General features: G+C 41.0%; 1 protein-coding gene across 1 annotated transcript in view; it reads left to right on the top strand.

Moving 5' to 3' along the window:
* Positions 1-108: 108 nt before the first annotated feature.
* The window catches only part of cep152 (centrosomal protein 152), a 41,363-nt gene continuing 32,110 nt past the window's right edge, over positions 109-9,361 (top strand). The window contains exons 1-2 of the mRNA XM_062035301.1: positions 109-601; positions 4,421-4,523. Coding sequence (XP_061891285.1) covers positions 4,437-4,523 — 87 coding nt within the window. The 5' untranslated portion in view covers positions 109-601; positions 4,421-4,436. The remainder of the gene's footprint in view (positions 602-4,420; positions 4,524-9,361) is intronic.

The raw sequence follows: 9,361 nt of genomic DNA, 5'->3' as shown, positions 1-9,361 counted from the left end.
AACAGTGACGTTAGACTACACTACCCATAATGCTAAAAAACAGCTCGTTACCATAGGAACGTGATTACGTCACCTTCCCTGGCCAGCGTTTGAAGACGAAATAAAACTTAACGAGAAATACCCCGTGTGTATATATTTTTTGGGTTTAATGTAGAACCCGTGTGTGAGTAAGTAGGTAAAATACTGACATAAACAACTGACACGTTAATGCACTATTCATTCAAACGGAATTTGGCGCTTCCAATGCGCGCGACTTTTCAAAGTGGGCGAGTCTTTCTTAAAGAGGACACACATACACACACCGGGTTAGCTAGTGCTAAGCTAGCATCAAGCTAACGGGACATGAAGCGCACGACCAAACGGTAACAAACATGTCGTTAAACTAACGGCAGAAAGCAATGTCATAGTCCACCCCGGCGATTTATGCGACGACCTGGCGTTTCAGGCCTAGTGTTTCACACTGGAAAAAGCACGTCTAGTGGTTCCGTTTATGTTAGTGGTTTACTTTCGCTAGCTGCCCTGCAAAGCATGTGGCTAAAACTCTACAAACGTTAGCAAAGAGGAACACCCACCAAAACATCTCTACAGAATTCTGCTAAAGGTACGTTCTTTGTCTGGTTTGCAACATTATCTGAACTTTACCTCCACTTATTTGTGTTAAGTTTCATTCATCCGTTCATTTTGTATTTATCTCCTTCATTGATGTGCATTTTTGATCAATAGGCAATTAAACTTTAGCAACTAAGCACATATTTACACACCTATGCTTGAGAAGGAACAGGATGAAGAAAATCTTATATTTCCTGTCCCTCTTCAACATAATAAGTAGTCTTACTTCATGGATAGCCCAAATTCACAAGCATACAAACCATCCATCCATCCAACCATCTTATCCGAGGTCGGGTCGCGGGGGCAGCAGCCTAAGAATCAGAATACCTTTATTGTCATTGTCATTAGATTCACTATGGACTGGACTTTCACAATATTATGTCAGACCCACTCGACATCCATTGCTTTCGGTCTCCCCTAGAGAGGGGGGGCAACGTTCCCTCTAAGGTGCGCGCCTGCGCAATTGCGCACTGCTCAAGCGTCATCTGCGCACAGCAAATATATGCCGCGCACCAAATCAAATCCCATCTGAATTCTAAACAAAATAAACACATTTATTATGTGTAATTTTGCAATGTAACTCTTGAGTGACAGTGACAACAAGCGGCCCTAACGGTGTTTGTCAACACCTTTCAATTATTGTAACGTCTATCGAGATGCATCGAGGACAGGAATTATATTGATCACTTTATTGAGCAAAACTGTTTATATTCGGCCAGAACCACACCAAAAACATGAGTTAAAAAACTTCTATCTCGAAAAACTAGTCATTTTCTGCCATACAAACCAGGCCAAAACCAACTTGTCATCTGTCACCAACACGCATAGCACTAAACCACTGGTGCGTTTATGGCCACACAAAAAGTCGGACAACTCAAACACCACACAAAGTTACACTATGACTCATCAGTCATACGTGTGCTTATTTTACTGTCATTTATTATTAATGTTAATTTATTTGTATTAATCATGGAGTGCTGTTACTAGAGAAAGTTATCAATCAATCAATCAATCAATGTTTATTTATATAGCCCTAAATCACAAGTGTCTCAAAGGGCTGTACAAGCCACAACGACATCCTCGGTGTCGAGTGGGTCTGACATAATATTGTGAAAGTCCAACACATCAGCGAAAGTCCAGTCCATGGTGGGGCCAGCGGGAACCATCCCGAGCGGAGACGGGTCAGCAGCGTAGAGATGTCCCATCTGATGGACAGGCTAGCGGTCCACCCCGGAGCAGAGTAGAAAAGAAAAGAAAAGAAACGGCAGATCAACTGGTCTAAAAAGGGAGTCTATTTAAAGGCTAGAGTATACAAATGAGTTTTAAGATGAGACTTAAATGCTTCTACTGAGGTAGCATCTCTAACTTTTACCGGGAGGGCATTCCATAGTATTGGAGCCCGAATAGAAAACGCTCTATAGCCCGCAGACTTTTTTTGGGCTCTGGGAATCACTAATAAGCCGGAGTTCTTTGAACGCAGATTTCTTGTCGGGACATATGGTACAATACAATCGTCAAGATAGGCAGGAGCTTGACCGTGTAGTATTTTATACGTAAGTAGTAAAACCTTAAAGTCGCATCTTAGGTGCACAGGAAGCCAGTGCAAGTGAGCCAGTATAGGCGTAATATGATCAAACTTTCTTGTTTTTGTCAAAAGTCTAGCAGCCGCATTTTGTACCAACTGTAATCTTTTAATGCTAGACATAGGGAGGCCCGAAAATAGTACGTTACAGTAATCGAGACGAGATGTAACGAACGCATGGATAATGATCTCAGCATCGCTTGTGGACAAAATGGAACGAATTTTAGCGATATTACGGAGATGAAAGAAGGCCGTTTTAGTAACACTCTTAATGTGTGACTCAAACGAGAGAGTTGGGTCGAAGATAATACCCAGATTCTTTACCGAGTCGCCTTGTTTAATTGTTTGGTTGTCAAATGTTAAGGTAGTATTATTAAATAGATGTTGGTGTTGAGCAGGACCGATAATCAGCATTTCCGTTTTCTTAGCGTTGAGTTGCAAAAAGTTAGCGGACATCCATTGTTTAATTTCATTAAGACACGCCTCCAGCTGACTACAATCCGGCGTGTTGGTCAGCTTTAGGGGCATGTAGAGTTGGGTGTCATCAGCATAACAGTGAAAGCTAACACCGTATTTGCGTATAATGTCACCTAGCGGCAGCATGTAAATACTAAAGAGTGCAGGGCCAAGAACTGAACCCTGGGGAACTCCGCACGTTACCTTAACATAGTCCGAGGTCACATTGTTATGGGAGACACACTGCATCCTGTCAGTAAGATAAGAGTTAAACCAAGACAAGGCTAAGTCTGACATCCCAATACGCGTTTTGATACGCTCTAATAAAATATTATGATCAACAGTATCGAAAGCGGCGCTAAGATCAAGAAGCAGCAACATAGATGACGCATCAGAATCCATCGTTAGCAATAGATCATTAGTCATTTTTGCGAGGGCTGTCTCCGTAGAGTGATTTGCCCTGAAACCGGAGTTACAGGAATGCACACTTCATCCTATGCATACATTTCATTGTGCAACATGAGGATGTTTAAGGGGAACTAAATGTGATCTCTGAAAGGGGTACAAATGATTTCCAAAGCAGGACCCCCACCCTGACATACTGTACAATACTAATCCATAGCTTATGAAAAACAGGATTTCTTTTATTTTCATTACAAGTGGGCCAAATCACTATTACAAAAGAATCTAATGAAAATGACTCCTCTCATTTGAGTGTTATTATAAAAGATTGGTTTGAGACAGGTGTGCTGCTGGTATTGCCACGTGTGATGTTGATCACATGTGCTCCACTGAATGCTCAGGGAGTTTTTGTGTTTGCTCAGACACATGAAAAATTAGAGGGAACCTTGGGGGGGGGGGGCCTTCTCAGAAAATACAGTCTTTGCTGACCTTTTTTCTGGAGTGCAAGGGAAACCCAGACTTCCCTCTCCCCAGCCACTTCATCCAGCTCCTCCCGGGGGATCCCGAGGCGTTCCCAGGCCAGCCGGGAGACATAGTCTTCCCAACGTGTCCTGGGTCTTCCCCGTGGCCTCCTACCGTTCGGACGGGCCCGAAACACCTCCCTGGGGAGGCGTTCGGGTGGCATCCTGACCAGATGCCCGAACCACCTCATCTGGCTCCTCTCGATGTGGAGGAGCAGCGGCTTTACTTTGAGCTCCTCCCGGATGACAGAGCTTCTCACCCTATCTTTAAGGGAAAGCCCCGCCACCCGGCGGTGGAAGCTCATTTCGGCCGCTTGTACCCGTGATCTTGTCCTTTCGGTCATAACCCAAAGCTCATGACCATAGGTGAGGATGGGAACGTAGATCGACCGGTAAATTGAGAGCTTTGCCTTCCGTCTCAGCTCCTTCTTCACCACAACGGATCGATACAGGGTCCGCATTACTGAAGACGCCACACCAATCCCACCTGTCGATCTCACGATCCACTCTTCCCTCACTCGTGAACAAGACTCCGAGGTACTTGAACTCCTCCACTTGGGGCAAGATCTCCTCCCCAACTCGGTGATGATGGCACTCCACCCTTTTCTGGGCGAGAACCATGGACTCTGACTTGGAGGTGCTGATTCCCATCCCAGTCGCTTCACACTCGGCTGCATACAAACCAAACAAATACATCCAGATATAATGAAAACACACAAAAAAAACAACAAGTGCAAAACTTCATGAAGTACAAACCGTTAAGTGTCAAGTCTGATGTCACTTTATTGTCCTCTTACATTCGATGCATACTTGAAAAATAGCAACGTGATTATTCTGCCGTCTCTCCTAGTGTTTCCTGCACCGCCATGGCTTTTTTTGACAGGGATTCTCTTCAAATACTGCAGGAGGAGGAGGAAAGAGACGATGAGGCGGACATTGCAAGACAGAATGAGGTACAACACATTACAAAAGTGTCAAACTGGTTGAGTTATATTGTGGTTGCTTTGCCAGTATGATTGAATTGAACGCATAGAAAATCAATTGTGCCACAATTTAAGATATGCAGCACTTGTTCCCTGGGCGCCACACCTGCTGTTTGTGGCTGGGGCCGTACTCTGGCTCCCACACACACTGGGAGTCAAATACAGTATACAGGTACCTACGCTCCCACATATATACACAAATACAGTACATACCTACATACTCAAAGTTCGTACATCCACACGCACATTCACTGTACAAACATACATATATACATACATGTACATATACATTCACTGTACAAACATGCATATACACATACATGTACATATACATTCACTGTACAAACATACACGTACTGTACATATACATTCACTGTACAAACATACACATACTGTACATATACATTCACTGTACAAACATACATACAGTATACACATACATGTACATATACATTCACTGTACAAACATGCATATACACATACTGTACATATACATTCACTGTACAAACATACATATACACATACTGTACATATACAAGTACATATACACTACCGTTCAAAAGTTTGGGGTCACAAGTAAATGTCCTTATTTTTGAAGGAAAAGCACTGTACTTTTCAATGAAGATAACTTTAAACTAGTCTTAACTTGAAAGAAATACACTCTATACATTGCTAATGTGGTAAATGACTATTCTAGCTGCAAATGTCTGCTTTTTGGTGCAATATCTACATAGGTGTATAGAGGCCCATTTCCAGCAACTATCACTCCAGTGTTCTAATGGTACAATGTGTTTGCTCATTGTCTCAGAAGGCTAATTGATGATTAGAAAAGCCTTGTGCAATCATGTTCACACATCTGAAAACACTTTAGCTCCTTACAGAAGCTACAAAACTGACCTTCCTTTGAGCAGATTGACTTTCTGGAAGCATCACATTTGTGGGGTCAATTAAACGCTCAAAATGGCCAGAAAAAGAGAACTTTCATCTGAAACTCGACAGTCTATTCTTGTTCTTAGAAATGAAGGCTATTCCACTAAATTGTTTGGGTGACCCCAAACTTTTGAACGGTAGTGTACATACATACACTCATGCATATAACCACGTTTCATCAAACATAAATTAACGTTGTTACCCTAGGGTGCACTGGGTAACACATGGCACACTGACAAAGCTTAATCTATTGTTACTATAACAATCTACAAGGTTAATATAGCTGGCTTCTCTTTCTTCCCCTCCATTTTTGTGCTTTCTTTTGTATCTGTAGTTATCATTACGTATATGTATTGTTGCATTTGAACAACTGTATTGTTGATAATAGAGGTAAATTATTGGTATTATTCATTATCAATAGCGCTATTTCTATTGGTATTTGTATTGCTCCATTTGTAGTGTAATAATGCTTATTGTCATTTATGTATTATTTATTTCACTAACTGCTTCTTTGCTATCACTTTTACCATCATATTTGTACATATCCTATTTGCTGATGTTGCTCTATTGTTGTTGTTGTTATTGTTGTGTTTGCGGTTGTTGTTTTTGTTTCTCTGTCTAATCCCCCTCTTGTCCCCACAATTTCCCCCTCTGTCTTCCTTTTTTTCTCTTTCTATCCCCTCCTGCTCCGGCCCGGCTGCACCATATGATAATATAAATACATTTAATAAAGTCAAATACAAATAAGGCAACAAGAGAAGTATCCTACACTTCTCTTTTGTAAAGTACATCTGTACAGCCGATATGGGCATCTACATCAACTATATGATTTGCCTGAGAAGCTGGACAAGACAAAAAAATAAAATAAAAAATAAGATATTCAGCACCCAGTTGAATTAAAAAAAATGTAGTTCACATTCCGTCCCCCACTGTTTATAGATCATTATAAAGGTAGGTCTTTATTGTCATTGCACAAGTACAACAAAACTTTGTTTTCAGCACAAACCTGTTCAAGATTAGACAAACAAACAGTGTACAGGGTTACAGAACAGGAACGCTGATGGGTCGCCACAAGGCGCCCCGTAAAAGATGGGAAAAAGGTCAACACTGGGGGAGGATGAGTAAAAAAATACAATCTAGACTGGGCTCCTAAGGGCTCCACAGTTCTTCCCGCATCCTCTGGCTGTCGTATGTTTAAAATGACCAAAATACGTCAATATTACATACGGTATTATGAATGTGCATGTTACTACATTACATAAATACTTACAACGTGTATATAAAACTTTGAGGCAAGAGCGACTTGCATAAGCTCCATTGTAAGCAGACTTTTGCTAACATTTATTTACTATTTAGAGTGCATACAGTAAAATAAAGACAAACATATTTGTGCTTGTCTTAAATATGGATTGTGAATGATGGGCACAAAAAAAGTGCAGATCCCCTTTAAGAGCCGGCATGCAGGAAGACAAGCAGGACATTAGTAATCTATTGATCGTTGACTGTTTTTCTTTTTTCAATGGATCTGGTCGTACTATATAGTCAGTCAGGTCAAGTGGAAAATGCTTCCTGCTAGTAAGTGGAATGTTTCTGCTCCATTTAGCTGTGCTATATGTTTTGTCCAAACAATGGCGTTTTTTTGGAGCACAACACACAGGTTCTGCAGGGAGCCCACAACATGCCACACACTCTTTGGCTGTTTAGCACAGCTTATTTTGCTGAAATAGGTTAGGATGTCGTGACGTGGATTCTCTCTTGAATCAGAGGCGAGCTTCTTACTAAAATGGTCAAGATGGGTCCTTTGGTTGAGAACACGGTAGAGGATTTGAAGAGCATTCAACAGTCCTTGTGGGAAGTAAGTCCAGCTGGTTCTATTTGTCCAATCACTTGAGCAAAGCAATCATGTAAGGCTGTTTTTGACATGAGAAGAGTATGTCTTGTTTTTGTGTCAGAAGGTACAATGTTACTTTGTGGTGCACTTACTGTGGACCCTGCATCACAGATATTAAACTACCATTGAGTACATTGAGATTTGAGTACCCATTTAAGCTTTCATGTTAAAACTACATAGGTTTTAGAGTAGGGATATGAATCTTATGATAACTCATGATTCAATTTGATTCAGATTCTTCGAGTGACTATTCAATTTAGAATTGATTTGCAATTTAATACGATTCTGGATTCAAACACTATTTTAACAACTATTTGGTATGTAAATTTATAATGAAACCATTTCAAAACTGGTTACAAACGCTCCTGTTGGCTGCTGCCATATAATTTATACTGTATTTTCCGGACTATAAGGCGCACTTAAAATCCTTTATTTTCCTCAAAACTCGACAGTGCGCCTTATAACCCGGTGCGCCTAATGTACGGAACAATTCGGGTTTTGCTTACTGACCTCGAAGCAATTTTATTTGGTGCATGGTGTAATGATAAGTGTGACCAGTAGATGGCAGTCAAACATAAGAGATACGTGTAGACTGCAATATGACTCAAGTAGACCACACCAACATTTGATATGTTCCATTGAAAATACAGAACATTACACACGGCGCTCGAAAATCTATCAAAATGTTTTAGTACGACTTTGGTAAGCTATGAAGCTGCACCGCCTGATGGATTGTACTGTGCTTCAACATACAAATATTATTATGGTGTGTGTATAAGGTAAGACATTATCTGGCGGTTTGTTTAGCAATATTATGCAAAAGCAACTTTTCTTACCTTCTGGTACCTGCTGATCTGTATTTGGGATCTGCATACATCTTGAAAAATTGTGCACGTCCGCCCTTGTAGTTTGTGCTGACTCCGTAGTCGATAAGCTTCTTTTTCTTTATCTTCTTGTTATGTGACATTCATCCTCCGCTGTTGCCATTTCTAATATAAAGTAGTGTAAAGTTCTTACTTATATCTGTCAGTAAACTCGCCATGAAAGCGCTAAAACATACCGGTGTAGTGAGTTCACATTATTCACCCAAGGAACTTCAGTTATTAGAGAGTTCCGGTCGTACGGTTTTTCACGGGACACATTTCCGGCCATGTTGTTGTTTCCGGATGAGGAGATGCTGCTCCGTTATTAATTGAAGTAAAGTGTGAATGTCATTAAAACAGTTAGCACTTCTTCCACTCCCGTCCTTGCACGCTACAACAAAGATGACGGGGAGAAGACGCTGCCGAAGGTGAGCCACGTAAATAAGACCGCCCACAAAACGGCGCATCCGGAAGCGACTGTCAGAAAGCGGCTTGAAGAGGGTCTGTAAAACATCATCTATGCAACATTCTAACCAAAGAACCACCATTACATGTTATGTTGTCCACAAAGAAGTGTTTTACATTTCGAAAATAAATTTATGACTCCTTTTAATGCGCCTTATATATGAAAAGATAAAAAATAGACCATTCATCGGCAGCGCGCCTTATGGCCCGGAAAAAACGGTATATGGCAGCTAGTAAAAATTGATTATTGAAACTTTTAAGTCGATTCAGAATCGTGATTTTAAAAAAATTGCGATAAAATGGGAATCGTTTTATCCGGCACCCCTATTTTAGAGTGTATGAAGTGTTTTATAGTATGTTAAAGCTGTGTGGAGGGCTTGTAAAAAACATGCATGTCCTGAAGGGGTGAAACGATTGATTGATATATCGAAACAAAAATGGCAGATATCTACGGTGGTTGAGAAAGGTCATAACGAACGTGTTGTTGTGTGTAAGTAAGAGTGACAGACTAGTGAGTCCTGCGAGAGTTTGGGTGTCTGTGTATTCAGTGTTTAAACGTGTGTTTTGACTCCCTGAGTTTGTTATGGCTTGTTAAGAAAGCGTCTGAGTGTATCTCCGACTGTGTCTCATTCTCCGCTGCCGAGCATTTTAATATCATA

This window comes from Entelurus aequoreus, linkage group LG24, assembly GCF_033978785.1.
Source record: "Entelurus aequoreus isolate RoL-2023_Sb linkage group LG24, RoL_Eaeq_v1.1, whole genome shotgun sequence".
NCBI classification, from domain to species: domain Eukaryota; kingdom Metazoa; phylum Chordata; class Actinopteri; order Syngnathiformes; family Syngnathidae; genus Entelurus; species Entelurus aequoreus.
This window is presented reverse-complemented; position numbering and strand designations above follow the sequence as displayed.